The sequence below is a fragment of the Dreissena polymorpha genome, chromosome 13 (genome assembly GCF_020536995.1).
Source record: "Dreissena polymorpha isolate Duluth1 chromosome 13, UMN_Dpol_1.0, whole genome shotgun sequence".
Taxonomy (NCBI): Eukaryota; Metazoa; Mollusca; class Bivalvia; order Myida; family Dreissenidae; genus Dreissena; species Dreissena polymorpha.
The window spans coordinates 39,191,892-39,213,473 of NC_068367.1; the positions used below are offsets into that span (position 1 = coordinate 39,191,892).

A 21,582-nucleotide genomic window follows, 5' to 3' on the forward strand; every position below is an offset into this window, starting at 1 on the left:
GATCATAATTAAATTTGTAATCAGAAACACGCTTTTGAATGTTAATGTTAAAGCCATGTTATCAAATTCTAGCTTCAAATCAACAGTGCACAAGTCATGTATATTTTGTGTGTACAATTCATTCTTTGTTCCAATAAAAAGCGCGCGAAAAATATGCTGGAATGTAAAACGTCACGTTACCGCATGGAAAGCGTGGAAGTATTGATTTTTGTATAAAAACTAAGTAGCATAGAGACATTTAAAATATTTTATTTTTGGTTAAAAATTTTGTGGTTCATTTTAACTAAATTATATCGCAAATAATTTTGAATAGACATTTCCTCAAAATTAATTTAAGGGCATATCATTTTCTGAAATGGTCAGAAGTGGGTGGGGTAATGTAAAACAATAATTCCTGATATTAACATTCTATATAAAGTTTGAAACAATGTGCACAATTAAAATAACATATACTTCATTGACTTATGAACCAGTTCTAATGAAATCTTTAAAAAAGAGTAAATAATCATATGTTTTCACCTCATAAACCACTTTCTTCGATGGCGTTGTAAGTCCTTATTTTCTTATTTTGTTATAAATCCATTGACTTCAGCTGGAACCTACACTACTGTAGAAGATAATGTTAGAGTATTATTGGTTACTCCCTTGATTGGGCGCTTAATACAAGATTGACTGTACTTTAATTCTTTTGAGCTCAATCTTTCAGAATAGTTTATTTTCTTAGGTGAATTTATATTTAACAAAGATGTTTAAAAGAAAATTGTGCACTTTACTTTTTAAATAGAGATTATGTTTATTCACTAGACTTGGTTATAAGGCCACTATATCAGCTTAAAGATTTTAAAACACTCTTGAAGGAGCATAAATTCTTATTTATAAAGATGAGGAACACAAGGTATCAGGTGTCTTTTATGTGCTGCGGTATTTTTTGTTAAATTTAAACCGATGCAGTGAATAGTTAATAAGAGACGTGGGGTATTTAACTATGTCTATACACCTTTTAAACTGACATAAAATCTTGTTGTATGATTATTGGTTTTGTCGAACTTAAAATTCACAGACAGATTATCTTAGTTACTAATGTTTGCTTGTATCAAAATAAGCCAAACTGTGGAAGTTGTCTAAATTTGATCAAGGTTATCTTCGTGTTTTTTGTTGTTGCTTGTAATCTAACATAAGTATTTAATATATGTTTGTTTGGACAATATTTCTGTGGAAGTGGAAAATATTTAAATAAAAAGTTAATTGGGGTCTTAAAGGATAAAGGGATTTACTTAGACTAAATATTTAAGATGGCGACCTTTTCTCAGTCAACTGTGGATAAAGGCTCTGATTCTATTATAGACTTTTGTTGTTCGCCATGTCTAGAACACAAAACTCGCCAGTGGGCGGAGTTTTACTGCGATAACTGTCTAAAATTGTATTGTGCAAAATGTGTTACCCTGCATAGTCAGTTGTTTGGGACACATATGACATATGGAAGGAGCGACACAAGTAAGTGGCCAGTGTCCAAGGAAGTGGAGGATTTCCTTCAAAAATGTGACCTTCATGAAGACAAACATCTAGAAATGTTTTGTGATGACCACAGTCAGCTTTGCTGCATTAATTGTGCTTTCCTCAATCACAGGTAAGTCAAACATGTATTTTATTTCTAATATGTTCGTTGTAATATAGAGGCCATTCAATGCCGAATCATTCAGATCAATCATTGACAAATTAATGTTGAGCTTTTGTCGAACTCGCTTGCAAAGAGCTTGATATAGCATTCACAATCATCAAGTCTGTTTGTGTGAGTGCCCTTGTGTGCGTCTTAGTTTAAGTCTGAACCTATGTATTTCTTGATTTGTTATCATGCAATTTACAAATTATTTAGCTATTGAGACTGTGTGTATTTTTTACAACCGCCTCTCTATCCCAACAGTCAAGGTCATACATAAAATTCAATGGATAAATTTGACTATATAACGGCTCGCCCGTATAGTGACTTCATAATGCATTTTGAATTGTTTTTGCCAGCAATGCAACTAAGTGAAGAATCTATGTCACTCCTTGTGAAAGATCAATGTCAGACTAAAGAACAAAGGTCAAACATGTTCATGGTTCAGCTTGTTAAATTATTATAAGAATCTTGTTTGTGAATGTGAATACAAGTAAAAACTAAAATTTAGTATTTGATTTGAAAAAAAGTATAATATCAGAATGAAAATAAATGTAATCCATATCTGAAAGCGTTTTAAAAAACAGAAGCAACATCCAAAACCAAATTTGGGATATAATTAGTTTGCATCATCATAGTTTGGTCATTAAAATCACATGCAAATCTTTCAATTATGTTTCCTTTCAGACAATGTGCTAAAGTGACACCGATATCCGAGTCAGTCAAAGGACCACCACCAGACTTGCAGAGACTATCAAGAAAGATTCAAAGTATTCTTTTAGAAGTAAAGAAACTTCAGAGTTATTGGGATACCAGCATGCAGTCTTTGCAGGCTTCATACGACAAACAAGTACATGAAATACGTCAAACACGCCAGAAAATGAATACAATTTTTGATGAGATTGAAAAGACCACCATGAAAGAGCTTGATGATAAGATGACAAGTCTGAAAGCTTCTCTCAAAACTGATGTGGACAATGGGAGCAAGCTTAAAAATGAACTAAATCAAATCAGTGGCGCAATAAATGACATTGTTGATAACGGCAAAGCAGAACTCATATTTATTGCAAGTAAGAAAAGTCTGGCAATGATAAAGCATTCGGAAAAATATCTGAAGGTAAACTCTGTTCAGGTAAAAAGTTTTCTAACATTCCAGGCGGACAGTCATGTTCAACAATACTTAAGTAAATTAACAGGTCTGGGTAAGATTTTGGTCAGTACCCAGGAATTACCAGTGCTAGGTGACCCAGACCAGGTTTTCACTGTGACAAGAAAGTCAGAGTATGATGTGAGCATGCCAAGAGATTCACTGAAGAGTAACTTTACATCTTATTTTAGTAAAATTTGTGAGGAAAAATATTTTATCAATGCCATCTGTACTCTCTCTGATGATCAGATCCTTGTTGCAGATAATAAGAATTGCATTAAGCTACTCAATCATCAATACCAGGTGGTGGGACATTGTGTTTTAGATTCTCACTCAAGGGACATGTGTCAAATCTCACCAAATGAAGTAGCTGTTGCTGTCAGTGATGATCAGACACATTGGGTCCAGTTTGTCTCAGTGAATGGTAGGCAGCTGATTAAGGGCAAGAAGTTGCAGTTTAAACATGAATGTATTGGTATAGCTCATAATCTGCAAGACCTGTATCTCACGAGTGGCACTGCACTTTACAAGTATTCAATGAAAGGAGCCCTATTGAATAAGCTGTTTGAGGATGAATCAGACTTTGACACAGGTAATATTATGGTGGATATACTAGTATCAGGATATCGTTTGAAATTATAATAAGCAATATGAGACATTTATTATTCTGTGTAATATTGTCATAAACAAATTGCATTCGTGCATTTCCTATTCGAGGTTATTATGTTTCCAAATAAGTTTCCAAATAATGGACACAATGATTTCAAAATTAGTAAATGAAAACTTACCTTCAATAATGTAATTCCTTTCTTAACTATTTCCTTGACATCTTTCTTAAATGTATAAGATTTTTATGGTATCCGGAGAAGCGCCCCCCCGGAGAACTGCCCCCCGGAGAACTGCCCCCTTATTTTAAAGGTGGCGGATAGGTGCCCCCCATCAAATCGGTAGGGGCGGAGAACTGCCCCCCTGTCAGAATTCAGTAGGCGGATATCTGCCCCCCATCAAATCTGTAGGGGCGGAGAACTGCCCCCCGGTGTCATATTAGTTATTAGTTACGTAGTGAAAACAATGCTTACGGGTAATTTTACGTTATCGCCGTACACATTTTATCCGGTAACAATTGAATTTCAGTTCAAGTATATTACCATTTATCGAACTGAATAACACAAATTGTCTAGAGGCATTCGATAATACTGTTTAAGGCCCTTGGTACGCATCTGCACCACTCACTATACATGAATGCCATGTAAAAGTCGTGTTTTAATAAGAGCGCGAAACATAGTCGAGATCCACACAGGAAACGCGTGCGTGTTAATACTGGCCAAGTGTCGCAACTAAATATAGACGTGCAACTCGGTACTTATGGAGGAAAAGTTACATCGGAATTAATTTACATTATAAAGATAGTATTGACCCATGGAAAAAAAACGTAAATTAACGTATAAAAAGGAAATTAATAGGCAAAGCAAAGGCATTAATTTAGCTGACTTGAAAAAAAGTAGAGTGAAGTCGAATTTATAATCAATTTATTTATGTTGTTTAGTTAATTCATGTGTCATACAAAATAACATACATAAATACACACATTACACATATTACGGCAACAGTTTGCATTTTGAGCAGATCATGTCGACATGCCAAACAAACAAAATCGGTAACAGTTGCTTTAATTAGCAGCTAATTAGGCAGGCAGAGAACTTGTTACCGTTAACGATAAGCACCGCGATCTTTTAATCTTTTAATTGGTAGACCGGACCGACCTTTATTGTTAAGAACTTGTTAGCTTTGAATAAAGCCGCATACGGGTTTATTATATTGAACCGTCCAAATCCGCAATTGGCGAAAACAAACAAATAAATTATTGTTTTCAGCTTGCATAAGGATGGATTAAATTGCATGCTAATTGTTTGTTTTAATTACGGGGAAAATATCAAATAATTCAGCCGCGAAAACTTTTTATTAGCAAAAAGTGATTTGTTTTTCTTTGTTCACATAGACGAAAATCACGTGATTATCAAGATGGCGACGTCCATGCCGAGGCAGGTATTTTTTTACCGTTTTATAACTTTTATTACTTGTACAACTTTATATTCCTTTTGAAATTTCACTCAATTTCCAGACATAATAGCAAGAAAGTTACTGGCGTTATTGTCATTATAATACTCGCTTTATATATCGCCGCGAAATTTCTTTAGTTAGGGGGCACTTCTCCGGGTCATCAATTCTGACAGGGGGGCAGTTCTCCGCCCCTTATTAATCAGCAGGGGGGCAGTTCTCCGCCCTATAAAAAAACAGTGAGGGGGCAGTTCTCCGCCCAGTGAAAAATCTTTGGGGGGGCAGTTCTCCGGGGGGGGGGGCACTTCTCCTAGTTTTAAGACAATTTTACATAATTCCTTATAATGATCATGTCAGCAATCTTTGACTATGTCGATGAGTACATTAAATGAATATTATTTATAAACTGAGATAATGGTAATGTTTTGATGTGCACATCATGGGGTTTAAGCATTAAGTAATCATGCATTTACATGTATCAATCAGGTTGTATAGTAACAAAGTCCAACTTTATTCATGAAAACAAATAGCTGGTGTGATTAAGACGCCAATTTCTTTATGAACATAATTATTGTGTAAAAACGTATATAAATACATAAACATTGCACTCTTTTACAGTACATAAGTGTGCAGTAGGTCCTTCAGGTGACAAGATATTTGTCACGATCCATAACCTAATCCAGTGCCAAGGAATGGTCCTCGTCTTGGCCAATGATGGCAAAGTTCTCCACAAGTTATCAGACCTCTACCCTTTTTTCCCACAATGCATTTATGTGACTGATCTTGGACAGTTGCTGGTCTGTTGTTCTTCATCATACAATATCATACAGCTGGATGGTGAAGGCAAGAAGAAACTGGCAACTCTTGCTACCGAGAGAGATGTACTTTTTTGCCCAATGTCAGTCTGCTACAACAAGAGCACAGAATCCATTATTGTGGGACAAGTGCACGGAAAATTACTCGTTTTCAAAGTGAAATAGTTTTGTTTCGAAAGTTTAAGTACAAATCTTTAAGAACATGTACTTTTATTGAAATCTTGCACTACCAAATTCATATTAAGTGTAACATTTTATTACAAATTTCACCTGGAAGATGTATTGTGTGGCCACATAAAATGCATTCATAATAAATTTTGGCCACATGGATGTATTATTAGGTGATTTATGTTTAATTGAATAATTCTCGTTGGATGAACTTCATGTATTGTGTTGCCACACACTTTAAATACATTCTATCATCTGTTACAAGGAATGAACTGTATTGCTGTGAATTATTTTGTATTAGAATTGTTTCCGTGTGTTTTTGAAATATTGATGTTGAACATGTCTTTTATGCATAATTTATTTGTTACCATTTTTGATGCTTGACCATATTTTTATGCCCCCCTTCGAAGAAGAGGAGGTATATTGTTTTGCATATGTAGGACGGTCGGTCGGTCGATTGGTCGGTCCGTCTGTCCACCAGATGGTTTCCGGATGATAACTCAAGAACGCTTAGGCCTAGGATCATGAAACTTCATAGGTACATTGATCATGACTGGCAGATGACCCCTAATGATGTTCAGGTCACTAGGTTAAAGGTCAAGGTCACAGTGACTCGAAACAGTAAAATGGTTTCCGGATGATTACTCAAGAATGCTTACGCCTAGGATCATGAAACTTCATAGGAACATTGATCATGGCAGATGACCTCTATGGATTTTCAGGTCACTTGGTCAAAGGTCAAGGTCACAGTGACTCGAAACAGTAAAATGGTTTCTGGATGATAACTCAAGAATGTTTACGCCTAGGATCATGAAATTTCATAGGTACATTGATCATGACTGGCAGATGACCCCTAATAATTTTCAGGTCACTTGGTCAAAGGTCAAGGTTACAGTGACTCGAAGCAATAAAATGGTTTCCTGATGATATCTCAAGAATAATAAGGCCTAGGATCATGAAATTTCATAGGTACATTGATCATGACTGGCAGATGACCCCCATTGATTTTCAGGTAACTGTGTCAAAGGTCAAAGTCACAGTGACAAAAAAAGTATTCACACAATGGCTGCCACTACAACTGACAGCTTATATGGGGGCATGCATGTTTTACAAACAGCTCTTGTTGTGTAATTGTTAGGCAAATTAAAATAAACTTCAGGGTACATTTTAGTTCCTTCATTTAACATGCTTTTCTTTAACTGTCACTATCTGTTCTGTTTTAATAAATATTTAATATTAAATTACATGTATATAGTGTAATTATTATGCACTGTACATACTTTTTTCATTATTGTTCATTACTTTTTATCACAAGTAAAACTTGTGATCAAGTTTTTATTTATTATGCATTGTACAGATTTTTTCATTATTGTTCTTTTTTTTAATCACAAATAAATCTTGTGATCAAGTTTTTAATTTGTCAAGTCAAGTGTTTTGACTTATGTCATGTGTGTTACTATCCATTATCTTTTCTTACGTATTGCTGAATAAAGTACATTAACTTGACTATTTCAAATTCAAGTTTAGACCATCAGTTTTCCTAATAGTTAGCGGGGCTTTTCAGGGCCATCGTGATGTAACTGTCATTCTTCATGCCATTTTAAAATAATTTAACAGAAATGAACACCATTGAAACAACTTTTCACATGTGACACCCTTTCTCTCACTCAAATGTCTAGAAAACATTTATGGGTTAAAGGTAAAATTTAGCCATATAGAGTAACTATTGTACCAACTGTAACTTTGATGTTCATGATGAAATTGTAAAATAACAAAAATGATTAGCATAAGAAGCCGGAGTGCTGTGTTAAATAATCATCTGTCTACCACAAATGTCAAGGTTAAATTCAAAGTTCATAGGTGTAAATTTGTCATAAAACTGCTTGTACGGACAGTAACTTCATCATTCATAATGCAATATAATTACCACAAATGTGCACCATGTTGACAGTGTGTCAAGTGTAACATACGTCTCCCTTGGTTAATGTCACAGACAAAGGTCAAAGGATAAAATTGGTCATAAATCAGCTTGTCAGGACTGTAACTTTATTATTCATCATGCTTTTTAAAGTGTTGATATCGCTTGGGCAAAGATTAAGCCAAAAATAAAAGCCAAAAGTCAAACATATGCATGGTTCAACTAATAAAAAAACAAGCGTTACTGCTTGTTTCAAACAGGCATCTAGGTTAAAAATAAGTATTATGTGCAGATGAAATGTACATGTACATGGTCCTGATTTGTCCTTTTGAAGGTCGCAGGGGCGTTATGGATATGGTGTCTGCCTAGTGACTTGAGAAAGTTTCAAATAAATCTTGCAACCTAGCTAAAATGAATATACATTTAAAACTAATTCGTTTGGCAGGCAACCATTATACTACAAGTACAAGTACAAGTAAATTTCTATTCCTGAATGTGACATTGTAGATTACCAATTCTCACTTCACTGCATCTTTTTTAAGGGCAAGTTCTTATTTATAATACCAATTTCTCACTTATCTATTTATCTAAGTGCAAGTTCTGATGGAACAATTAAAGTCTGGAACTTCAAAACTCAGGAATGTCAGTCCACGTTCAAATCATTTGGTGGGCAGGCAGGCACAGACATCACTGTGAACAGCATCCACACTTTGCCGAGGAATGCGGAACAATTCGTCGTTTGTAACCGCAGTAACACAGTCGTCATCATTAACATGCAGGGCCAGGTATGTTTTTTGATCTTCAGTCTTTGAAAAAAGTGTTAAATGTTTGTTTAAATATACTGACAAAGAACGTAATTCTCAAAGATGGTTTGATCAACCGCTGAACCCATGCTTCCAACTCGTCCTTCCCATGACTTGTTAAAATGCAAACAATGATCTTAGTGAATTATTAAGAACAAGCAGGTCTCCTTTCTAACGATAACTTTGGTGCTTGCAGTGTACCAGTGACTTCACACCATTCACAGAAAATCAATTTGTCGTCTCCTGTATCAAGTTCTATCCCCCATATTGTCAACTTTGATGTGATTATTGTGTTTGCATACAATTCCTACATATAATTTATAATAGCATTATAGTATAGTAGTGCCTTCATGTATACATGTATTTGTATTATCAGACTTTATGTGGATGTTTTTGTCTGTTATATACTTATCTATTGGTGCTGCGTTTGTACTTTTTTCACATTTTAGGTTAGGATACGTTTATTCAGTCAAAATTATACATTAACTTTGCATTAACATTTACTGAGTTCGTTTTTCTGACAGATTGAATGAAGATGTTTTACATACATACAAACTCTCCTGCATGTCACATTTCACTGCAGATTGTGCGCAGTTTCTCGAGCGGTAAGCGCGAGGGCGGGGACTTTATCTGCTGCACCATCTCGCCGCGCGGGGAGTGGATCTACTGCGTGGGAGAGGATATGGTTCTCTACTGTTTCAGCGTCTCCACCGGTAAACTGGAGAGAACACTCACGGTATGCATACAGTTTTCATTATTGATTCTTTTGCATTTTTTTATGCCCCTGAAAGAGGGCATATAGTGATTGGACCATCCTAGTGTGACAGCTCTTGTTTTCTTTCATGAAAAAACATTTGCAACCAATAAAATATCTGTGGACGTTTCTTGTTTTCAATTTGCACTGCATTATCTAATTGCAATTTCATATGGTTGGACTTAAGTATGCGATACTTTAGGACAATAAGATTGAACACTTTGCAGCCTGCCATAATTTATTTGTTGAATAGTCTCTTCAAAATGTATTTAAAAAAGTATTTTTCTTTTAAATCCTCTTTTAACTTCAGGCTGAATCGTGGTAATACTTTCATAGTTGAATGACCTTCATGTGATCATGATTATGAACGTTGTAACTTTGGCTGAAAACAGTTATTTAGCCAAATCAAGGATCTTTGTCATATTTTTTCCTGAAGCTTGTGTTTTTAAACTATTCTTTTACTATTGAGTGTGTCGTGTTCAAAAGGACGCAGTTGAATGACCTTAATTTGATGATGAATGTAAAGAAATGTATTTTGGCTGAGGCGCTTTTTGCAAGAATTGTGGCCCTTTGTATTTCCGCAATGGAGTATATATTCCCAAAGTGTTGTGTTTTCAATTTCTCTGTAATGACTGGATAGATTTTCTCAAATTTTCACAGTTGAATGCCATTGATTTGTAGATGTTCATTAATAGTGATTTTGGTTGCAACCAGTTTTGGCAGAATTATGGCTCTTTTTTTTATTCTCCACTTATTAAAAACATAGTGACAAACGTTTGTGATTTCAAATGCTCTCTCTTCATGGCAGGTTCAATTAACGTTGACACCTAAGTGACCTTAATTAATTAATGATTATTTAGCAAGGAAGATTGGATGCAACCAGTTTAGATGAATTATGGCCCTTTGTCCATTTTAAATTATATAGTTGATTTGTCTGTGTCCAAACATGTGTTGTTGGGGCCTCAGTGTCTCTGACTCATTTCTGGTGTTGTAATAACTTTTCATAAAATGATTAAAGTTTATACACATTATAAAATGTGCGCTGATTTTGTTTAAGGGACCTTTTCATAGATTTTAGCATGGAAAGAACTTTGTCATTTAATGCTTTATTTTGATAAATGTTAACTTTGGATCTAAACAGCTCCAGTAAAAACAAGAATACAATTTAATAAATAAGAAAAAAAGTAACCCTCAACTGGGCTTGAACCACAGATCCTTGGAGTAAATGTTTATCGCTTAGACCACTCGGCCATCCGTGCTAATACAATGAGTGCTGTTTTTAATACTTTAAATAAGTAACCCTCTTATTATCACAAAATATAACGACAACAACAGAACTCTCCAAATTTGCCAATCGTTTTGTGTTGCAACGCTAATTTTTTTTCAGGTTTTTAAATTGTCAAAAGATGCATATAATGGATATTTTAGAGAATGGTTAATGTTCAGTTTAACTGTTGCCTCACAAATATCATAAGTACAAATTGAATTTGCGAATCTGAAACAATATTTAAATCTTGTTAATTTACCAAAACGTGAAAAGACCCCTTTAACATCAGTCGATTATGGCCAGTTTTTAAAGCATTTACACAGGCATTAATAACATTTAGTTAATTAAGGATAAACAGTGGCTGTTTGTTTATTTATCAAATATAAGATATGCTATTTCATTCCAAGGTTTTAAATTTCATTGTTACATTAAAAACTCACCACATGTTTATATTATATTTACTGTGACTGTGAGACCCAATATTTTTCTCGAGACAGTACAATTTGTTGATTTTCTTGGGTCTTCTCAACCAAGAAGTAAATAATCCGCCTCCTTGGTGCAAAAAGGACATTGCAATATGAAGGCACATGGTACCTTTTTGCACCAATTGGGAGAATTATCTAACATATCTTCAATATAGAAGTCTCCTAGCAGACATAATAAAACAATCAAACACAAATGCCAGATCTAATGAATCCATGAAATTTCATATCAATGACAACAAAAGAATCAACAGTATTACTTCATCCAACTACTTTACATCCTCAGGTTCACGAAAAAGACGTCATTGGCATCTCGCATCACCCTCATCAGAATCTGGTGGCCACATACAGCGAAGATGGACTACTCAAGCTCTGGAAACCTTAGCTGCAGCAGATAATAGCTCGGCGGTGTCCAATTATCTGGGTTGGATAACAGCTCAACGTTGTCCAATTAATGGAAAATATGGTGTTGCTGGCATTTGACTTGAAAAAAGGAGGTTGCTTACATAAGGCTTGAAAAATATAATATTGTCGGTGTAAGACTTTTAAGAAATGTTAAACACGGAACAGCAAACTTTGCTTGTCTATTCATCTTCATTTTAGTACATTTGTGTTTAATTGTATGTGCTTTTTAGGTCATCTTGACTCATGTTGAGTTATTGTGGTCACCGTATGTCTTGCGTTGCATGTTGGAAACTTTTAGCTTTTTATTACACTAGAGGCCACATTTTTCACCCAAACTAGATGAAAGTTTCATGAATGTTTTTCTTGAAAATATCTAGTCACATGATTCCAGAAACTAGGTCAGCTGGTCAAATATTAGAAAAAATATTGGTACTTTTTCTAGAGAACACATTTATGATATTTATGACTCTATTTTTATTTAAGTGGGTCAGAATTTTTATCTTGAAAATATCTAGGCCACATTTAAATGTGGTTCTTATGTGTTTAAAAACAAAGCCACGATGTAAAATCTTTGACAAACCTTTTATTGTGGAGGACACATTTATGACTCAAATTTAATAAACCTTTGTCAGAATGTTTATTTTGATAATATTTATGCTTATTTTGATTATGAATCATATGAGTCAAAATAAGGTAATTAGGTCAAATCTTAGAAAATCATTGTCACTATTATAGAAGCATCATTTTTAAATCAATCTTGATGAAACTTGATCAGAATATTTATCTTTACAATGTCTTTTCAGAGTTCAAGTTTGGGTCGTCCGATCAAAGCAAAAGCTTGTAACCCTCTAGTGGTAGGTCATTATTTAAAGAATCGAAAATTGGTTTGCCTCAAACTCAATTTTACTCTTTAAAGCCATCATGCCAATCCTCTTAATGCCAAAAAGGCCTATAAAACGGTATGAATTAAGCATTTCATATTTCCATCTGTATGTTTGTAATTCCATTGATTTGTATAAGTATTGTTTGCATATAGTTTTGTTCAACATTTTTGCTCTTTTTCCACTTGAGAATATAAGTGAAAAAGACATATGAATTAAAGGTAAAACCAACCGTTGGTTACTACCCATATGTTTGTTACCAAACAAGTTTCTTGTGAGTGTTGATGTTTGTGACATAATGTGAGTATTAAAAACCATTTCGTATACATAGTGGAATTTGATTTGTTTAAGTTATTATTTACGTGTTGAAATAAGATCCTTGCTTCAAAAAATAATGTGAGTATTAAAAACCATTTTGTATACATAGGGGAATTTAATGTTCTTAAGTAATATTTACGTGTTAAAATAAGATGCTTGCTTCAAAAAATCATGACTAAAGCATGAGTCATTTGGTCAGTTTCTAAATTGTCTTACCTTGTGTTTTTAAAATTCAATAAAACATGTTGAACTTCTAACGGTTTGTTATATTTCTATCTTTTACCCACATATATGTCACCAACCCTTCCCAGAACAAGGTGCGCACCCTGGCCAAAGATGGCACAATTCTTCAAACCATCACAGACCCAGACCTACAAGCACCATCTGGTATCCATGTGACTGATTTTGGACAGGTGGTGGTCTGTAATTTTACTTCAGATACTATCATTCAGCTGGCTGGTGATGGCAAGAAGAAGCTGGCAACGCTTGCTAACAAGAGTGAAGGGCTTTAAGGCCCACAGTCAGTCTGCTACAACAAGAGCGCAGCATCCATAATTGTGGGACAATGCTGTGGCAACTTACTCGTTTTCAATGTTAAATAGTTTTGTTTCAAAGTAGTAAATTGATCGTATGTGCATATATTACCTAGTGAATAAAGTCATTAAAACAGGAAAAAACAACAACAAAAAACAACAACGTAACACTTGATATGAATGTGTTGGTGCGTAGATTTTATTTATGGACATGTTCCTTAAGGTTTGTTCTAGTTTGAATCTTGATCACATGTGTTTTAAAACAATGCCATGATGTTAAATCTTTGAAAAACCTTTTACTGTAGAGGCCACATTTAAGAATATATTTTGATAAACTTTTGTTAGAATGTTACTCTTGGTAATATGTAAGCTTATTTTGATTATGAATCACGAGTGTCAAAATAAGGTAATCAGGACAAATCCTAAAAACAATTGTCACCATTATAGAAGCATCATTAAAAACTCAATATTGATGAAACTTGAACAGAATGTTTATCTTAGCATTTTCTTTTCAGAGTTTAAATTAAGGTCGTCTGGTAAAAACCTTGTTACCTGATTAGACCTAGTTCTAGATCATTATTTAAAGATTCGAAAATGGTTTAGCTCAAGCTCAAATTTGCCCTTAATGGCCATCCTGTTTAAGTTACTTGGGCCTTTAACATGGTAGGAATTAAGTTTTTCATATTTTCATCATTATGTTTGTAATTCCGATTTAAAAAATATGGTATGAGATATTAAAGGAGGATCTTGGAAGGGTTGTGAATGTAACTACAAACAAATCCAAAATTTTGGCTCTTTTTCCACTTTATATAAGAGAAAATGAATTTGAATTAAAGGTAAAACCAATTGTCGGTTACCCCCATATGTTTTTTACCAGACAGGTTTCTTGTGAGCGTTGATGTTTGTGAGTATTAACACGAGTATTAACAAACGATTCGTATGCACAGTGGTATTTAATTTGTCTATGTAATATTTATGTGTTGAAATAAGATCATTGGTTCATAAAATCACGATTAAAGCATGACTCATCAAGGAATACTTTTGGTCACTTTCTAAATAGTCTTATATATCTTGTGTTTTTAAACTTCAATAAAACATGTTAATCTTTTACCAGTTTGTTTTATTTCTTTCTAATATTCACATACTAATGTTTTAAGCGTTTTTAATATATCTATATTTTTTCTTGTTAACATCAATTTATAATTATATGTTTTTCATCACAATTTATTTCAAGATTGCAAACAAATACATATGTAATATGCAAAGTAGCATAATTATGTAATGCAATCAGAGATTTGAATCCTGTATACAACAAATCTTAAGTGATATAAGAAAATTTCTTTAAGAGCATATGTATGTTCGTGTATGTAATATGCTCATAAGAGTGTAAATTACTTTTGCTAAAACAAGTTAAAGGCAAGAGTATATTATTTGTAGGAAGTTACATAACTTTCAAGTACATAATTTGTTACCTCATTGAATCAGGTTCACACTTTACAAAAAAAAACACAATGTCATGTGATTTTGTGTTGCTAAAAAATAGGAAAAAAATAAAAGAAAAATAAAGACATTTCCCAGTGTGTGTAGACAAGAAGGTAAATATGAGTTGTGATAACAGATGAAAAAGAAAAGATAAATTTTTGCTTAAACAAGCTACAGGCGGGAATTTCTTTGTTGGAGATTACATAACTTAAGTACAAAATTTGTTTTCTTGTTGAATCAAGAAACTTTAAAGTACATAATTTTTTAACGTTGAATCAGGTACACATTTTAAGAATGAAATATTTGTATGTAATTTTGTGTTGGAAAAAATAGGAGAAGGAACAAATAAAAAAAACATTTCTTAGAGTGAGTAGACACAAAAAGTAAATATGAATCGTAATAACAAATGAAAATGACATAGAGAAACAATAATAAAAAGACATTTCCAGTAAATATAGACAACGTAAGTATAAATTGAAATAACAGATGAAACAAAGCATAGGGAAACATTAAGAGGTGCTTACAATTATACTTAAAGGCACTTAGGTTCTACATTTATTTGTGAAATGGCGGTACGCTGTAACTAGCATTTGTACAAGGTTAAGAAAAACACAAAATTCTTAAAATTAAAATTCTAAGTGTTTGAAACAATTTGCATTAAACAATTCCCATTCGCTGTCAAAAGATTCTTATTTATTTTTTGAAATTGATATTTGTCTTATTATATTTATACTTTGTATATTTCTTTGCTCCAGTTTTGCGTGGAATGCAATTATTCATTTCACACTTTTATAAGTATAGGTTAATACACACAATGACATTATTTATGGTTCTAGTAGACTTAGTTAAATATCCATGTAGAATAATTGTTTATAAAGTTGTATTTTGTCCTTTACAAATGTTTTTTAACACTTTAATATTTTTGAATTGGCCCTCTTGCATTTATGTTTAACAATTTTGTTCAAAGGAAAGTTTGTTCTTTACTTGTACGTCGTTTAAATAAAGAAAATGTTTATTCGCTCTACATGGTTTTCTGTAATAAGGCCGCTATATCAGCTTTAGGTTTGTGGCTGAACACTTTAAGGAACATTTTATAAAATATTCTGGAATGATATCAAAACACATTTAATTAATTCACCTAACTATTCATTTAACAACGAAAACTTAACTACACTACAAAAACAAGGTATACTATCACTCTTCCCAAAACCTGGAAAAAAGGAAGAATCCTTATCACACTGGCGCCCGATTAGTTGACTGAATAATGATTAAAAAACTGCAAAATAAAGTATATCAAACAGAATTAAAAAAAATATGACTACTCATTAATAAAAAGTATACCCTTACATATTAAAGCTGCTACAAATACAAATAACACAACATGTACTCAAAAAGCATTCGTAGAAAATATAATTGCAAAACAAAACAAAACGAACAAAATATTTTACACACTTCAAATTAAAAACCCTACCGAAATCTCTAAAGCTCAAACTAAATGGCAAAACCTTTTTGGAGAAAACGAATTTAATTGGAAACAAATATTTTTCATGCCATATAAATCAGCTACCGATTGCACACTAATATAAAGAAGTGAAACTCCAGCTGCTGAAGCAGTATTTAATTCCTATTATAAACAATTAGTTGGTCCTTTATTTAAGGCAAGTGACCGATTGCCCAAACAGTACAAAACAGCACAATACAAAACAAAATAAACACATACAAGAATAAAGCTGGGATCACCGCCTTGGAACGGTCAATGCAAAGCATTAGTGGTTTAAACTAAGAAATTTTCCATATAAATACATCCAGAGAATCATAGCTACAAATAAATATATTTTCAAGTGCAACCTATCCAACGCAAATCTATGCGATATGTATAATGAACATATTGAAACAATAGAACACCTTTTCTGGGAGTGTAAACATATTCAATCTCTATGGAATCAATTGACAACCTTTCTAGAGAAACAACAATTAAATGTTAAACTATCCCTCGTAGACATCAGTTTAGGGATAAATACCTTCAAAATACAAGAGGTTAATAACGTTGGGAATTATATCATTATATTAATCAAATATTTTATATTCAGCATGAAATACTGAAAACATATACCTACAATGAACTGTTTTATCAATTATTTAAAACTGAAGATTCGAATTGAAAAAGAAATAGCCCTAAACAATGATACACTTCATATATTTGAACAAAAATTGAAACACATTAAACTTTCATAAAGTCCAGTATGGTTTCTACCTTCTTTATGCAACTCATCCTTATTCATAAATATTCTGTTGTCTTTCTTTTTCCTTTCCTTTTTTTATACACCTATCACAAACAAACAAAATTACATATTAACCCCCTTTTTTTAATCTAAAGGAAACCACAATATCAAAAAAACGATATATTAGCATATCTTGTATAACATGTCTGAATATTATTGCTGCTACATGGTATCACTTTGTTTTATGATCATATGCATGCATACGTTGTATGTATTATATTGAATAAAATATACAGGTGGTGGTAAGTGTTGTTTATATGTTTGGGGCATGTGTAAAATCTCACCAAATGAAGTAGCAGTTACAATTTAAAGCAGTTTAATTGAATAATTTTTGTTGGATGAACTATTGAGGTGCCACACAATTTAAAACCATGCTTTCATCTGTTGCAAGGAATCAACTGTACTTAGCATGCTACTTATACTTCATTTGAATTGTTTTAGTTTATTATGCCCCCACTTCGAAGAAGAGGGGGTATATTGTTTTTCTGGATGTCGGTACTTCTGTCGGTCTGTCGGTAGACCAGTTTGTTTCCGATCAATGACTCGTCAACGAATAGACAGATTTGCTTGATATTTTTCACATGTGCATTGGCCGTGGACAGTAGATGAACCATATTGAAATTGGGGCCACTTGGTCAAAGGTCAATGCAACTATCACAATAAAACGTTTCCGATCAATAACTCGTCAACGAATAGTCCGTTTGGCTTGATACTTCACATGTGCATTGGCCTTGTACAGTAGATGACACTTATTGAAATTAGGCTTACTAGGTCAAAAGTCAAGATCACTGTCACAAATAAGTGAAAATCGTTTCCGCTGAATAACTCGTCAACGAATTGACCGATTGCCTTAATACTTCACATGTGCATTGGCCTTGGACAGTAGATGACCCTTTTGAAATTGGGGTCACTAGGTCATAGGTCATCGTCACAATAAGAAAGAAATCGTTTCTGATCAATAACTCGTCAACGATTGGCTTATTACTTCCAATGTGCATTGGACTTAGACAGCAGATGAGATCTATTGAAATTGGGGTCACTAGGTCAAAGGTCAAGGTTACTTTCACAATAAGTGTAAACAAATGTTTTCCTTCAATTACTCGTCAACTAATTGACTGATTGGCTTGAAACTTCTCACGTGAATTGGCCTTGGACAGTAGATGGCCCGTATTGAAATTGGGGTCATTTGTTCAAAGTCATGTTTGGGGGTCATACTTATTTATTTTCTGTCTCCAACTGCGGAACTCTTGTTTTGGTTATATTGTCGTTGAAAAATAATGCATGATATAAGCGTAACCATGTTTGATGCTTTACCATAGTTTTGTGTAATTGTTAAGCAAAGTTAAATGAACGTCAGGGTACCTTTTTGGAGAAATAGTTTTGTCATATAACATGTTATTCTTTAACTGCCACTATATGTTCTGTTACAATAAATATTTAATTATTTGATGTAATTATTATTCATTGTACAAATTTTTGTCAGGGTCATTCATGTTTTTTATGTTAATAACAGTTAACCACGTATTGACTTATGTGGTTGTCGCGGTTTTGGCGCGTTACCGTAACGCCGCGCCAATTCATGTAACGTTGTTTTATAAGTAACGTCATATCCTATAATTATGTTATTGTTAGTTGAATTCAAGGAACGAACCTGAACACAACGCTTTATCACTTACATCGTCTTTACATTTTGGTGCCGTGATTATTACACTAGAAGTACGATGAATTTACAGAAGTTACGATCAAACAGGGGAGGTACTAAACGCACAATCGCTATTTTGCTTAAAAAATCGACGAAAAGAAAGAGAATGGAACGCGGATAGAAATCAACTCACTTCTGAAAACTTTGGAGACAAAAGTGGAAATGCTAGAGACACTTAACGAAAAAATCTTATCAAACACTGAAACTGACGGAATCGAAGATGAAATTGTGGAAACAGAAATTTACATGATGGATTTACGCATGAAAGTAGACACACTTATCGCCGAGCGTGATCAACGGGATACGAGCATAGGGAGTCAGCAGCCGACATTTCATCCCATGGATACGCAGCGTGGGCGAGGGGATACGGGTTTAGGAGGTCAACAGACGACATTTCATCCCTTAGCACAGCGTGATCAACGGGATACGAGCATAAGGAGTCAGCAGCCGACATTTCATCCAATGGATACGCAGCGTGGTCGAGGGGATACGGGTTTAGGAGGTCAACAGACGACATTTCATCCCTTGGATGCACAGCGTGATCAAGCGGATACGAGGTTGGAAATTCAACAGACGACATTTCATCCCGACGATACACCAACTACACTGGAGAACAGAAATACACATGCGTTACGTAATCCATACGATACCATTCATCTGACAGGTATAAATTCAAATTCTTCCCAATTTCATAGATTACCTAAATTGTCCTTACCCACATTCAACGGTGATATTCTACAGTGGCAGTCTTTCTGGGATTCCTTTGAGTCCTCGGTCCATTTTAATATCAACTTGTCCAACGTCCAGATGTTTAGTTATTTGAAGTCAAAGTTGGAGGGTAGCGCCGCGCGGACGATTGAGGGATTTGCACTTACCAACGGGAACTATATGAAAGCTGTATATTTACTCAGGGAAAGGTTCGGTAAAACTCACAAGATTATAAATGCGTATATGCAAGGATTGTTAGAAACACCATCGCCCAGTAACAATTTACAGAGCTTGAGAATTTTCCAAGATAAGATGGAGGCATAAATCCGTGGGCTTGAATCGCTAGGACAGAGCCAGGACACATACGGGACATTGTTGGTACCAGTTATTATTGGGAAGCTTCCGGCGGAAATACGACGAAATTTGGTTCGTGATCATGGAGATGCAAATTGGATTCTAAGTGATCTTAGACGGGCGATTAGTAAAGAAATCAATATTATAGAAGCGGGAATGCCACAGGGACATAGCAGTGAAATGTACACATTTGACGCTACAGCCTCATTTTATACAGGAACGAAGCCTAAAAGGATGAACGGAAATCAGATACCTAGCAACGCAGTCCATTCTACACGAACACGAAAAGATGAGGTGAAATGTGTATTTTGCGACGACAGCCATTCTACAACGGAATGTGAAAAGATCACAAGCGTAGACGAATGGCGGAGGATAGTCAAAGGGAAACAACTGTGTTTTAATTGTCTAGGAACCCATTTTGTTGCTCAGTGTACGGAAGATGCCGTAAATGCAAGCGAAAACATCATACGAGCATATGTGACCGGAAGTCCGAATCTGCGTCCCGCAATTTCACGTCCGAAAACCCTTCCCATGATGCTTCAGTGCTACACACTACTACAAAAGTACAGACTGGAGTTTTATTGAAAACAGCGCAAGCCACAGTAAGTTATAATTTCAACGATTCTGAAGCTAACATTCTGTTTGATGAAGGTGCCCAAAGATCATTTATAACCAAACAGCTGGCCGAGAAATTGAACATTGTCCCTGATTCAACAGAAGAAATGAGCATATCTTCGTTTGGAAGCACAACGAACCAAGTACAGCACATAGACAACGCTACTATCTACCTACACGCAGAGGAAAGTAAGAAAATTCCTCTTAAAGTCTTGATTGTCCCACTCATTGCCACGCCCATGAACACTAGATTACGAAATGCTGCGTCCAACTTGCCTTATTTGCGAGGATTGAAACTTGCCCACCCTATTACAGACGGCTGTAATTCTGAGATTTCTCTATTAATCGGAGCAGACCATTACTGGAATGTGGTAGAAGATGACGTTATACGCGGAGACGGGCCTACAGCAGTAAAGTCCAAGATCGGATATCTTCTTTCTGGCCCCTTACACAGCAATTATCCCAATAGACCAATGAACACTGTCCTAAATGTCATGATACCCCAGTCCCACAAATCTGAAGAAATGGCGCTTGAACGGTTCTGGAATTTAGAGAGTATTGGAATACACGCAGCCGAGAAAGATGAAACAGCCATTGAATATCTTCAAAATTACCAAAACAACTTCATATCGTTTTCCGATGGCAAGTACTGTGCAAAATTACCATGGAAACAGGAACACCCATCGTTACCAAGCAACTACGGTGTCACGAAGCGAAGGACTGAAGTCACTATCAAGCGTCTTAGTGAAGACCCCTTCATCTTACAGAAGTACGCACAGATTATAGAAGAGCAGGAGAGACGAGGCTTTATTGAGAAGGTCGCAGAAGATTCCCAACCGTCCCAGCAAGTCCATTATATACCCCACCATGGCGTCAAGAAAGATTCCCTCACTACACCCATCCGATTGGTGTACGACTGCAGCTGTCGACAAGCACGTGAATCCCCGAGCCTAAACGACTGCCTTGAATCTACCCCACCTATCCTCAATGACTTGACAGCTATACTCCTGAGATTTCGAACACACCAGTACGCCATAGTCACAGATATAGAGAAAGCGTTTTTGAACGTGAGATTACACGAAAACGACCGAGATTCGACGAGATTTTTCTAGCTAAGTAACCCCAGCGACCATAAAAGCCCATTAATCACCTACAGGTTTAAAGCTGTATTGTTTGGCGCAACTTGCTTGCCATTTATACTGAATGCCGTCCTTCTGAAACATCTACAGATGA

General features: G+C 34.8%; 3 protein-coding genes across 4 annotated transcripts in view; all 3 read left to right on the forward strand.

Annotated features, from left to right (window-relative positions):
• LOC127855484 (WD40 repeat-containing protein SMU1) overlaps nt 1–12,930 on the forward strand; it is a 60,965-nt gene extending 48,035 nt beyond the window's left edge. The window contains exons 11-13 of the mRNA XM_052391128.1: nt 8,356–8,548; nt 9,150–9,302; nt 11,356–12,930. Coding sequence (XP_052247088.1) covers nt 8,356–8,548; nt 9,150–9,302; nt 11,356–11,454 — 445 coding nt within the window. The 3' untranslated portion in view covers nt 11,455–12,930. The remainder of the gene's footprint in view (nt 1–8,355; nt 8,549–9,149; nt 9,303–11,355) is intronic.
• On the forward strand, nt 454–7,055 carry LOC127855482 (uncharacterized). 2 transcript variants are annotated; one of them, XM_052391125.1, is made up of 4 exons: nt 454–1,250; nt 1,293–1,627; nt 2,345–3,396; nt 5,481–7,055. In XM_052391125.1, exons 2-4 carry the CDS (start codon nt 1,293–1,295, stop codon nt 5,840–5,842), a joined length of 1,749 nt encoding a protein of 582 aa, XP_052247085.1. In that variant the 5' UTR covers nt 454–1,250; the 3' UTR covers nt 5,843–7,055. The 2 variants fall into 2 exon arrangements, with proteins under 2 accessions (XP_052247085.1, XP_052247084.1); XM_052391124.1 differs by having other exon boundaries at nt 454–1,627.
• A 7,943-nt stretch (nt 12,931–20,873) lies between the features above and the next one.
• On the forward strand, nt 20,874–21,461 carry LOC127854603 (uncharacterized). The gene has a single exon (XM_052389667.1). The coding sequence runs from the start codon at nt 20,874–20,876 to the stop codon at nt 21,459–21,461; it is 588 nt and encodes a 195-aa protein (XP_052245627.1).
• Nucleotides 21,462–21,582: the final 121 nt, after the last annotated feature.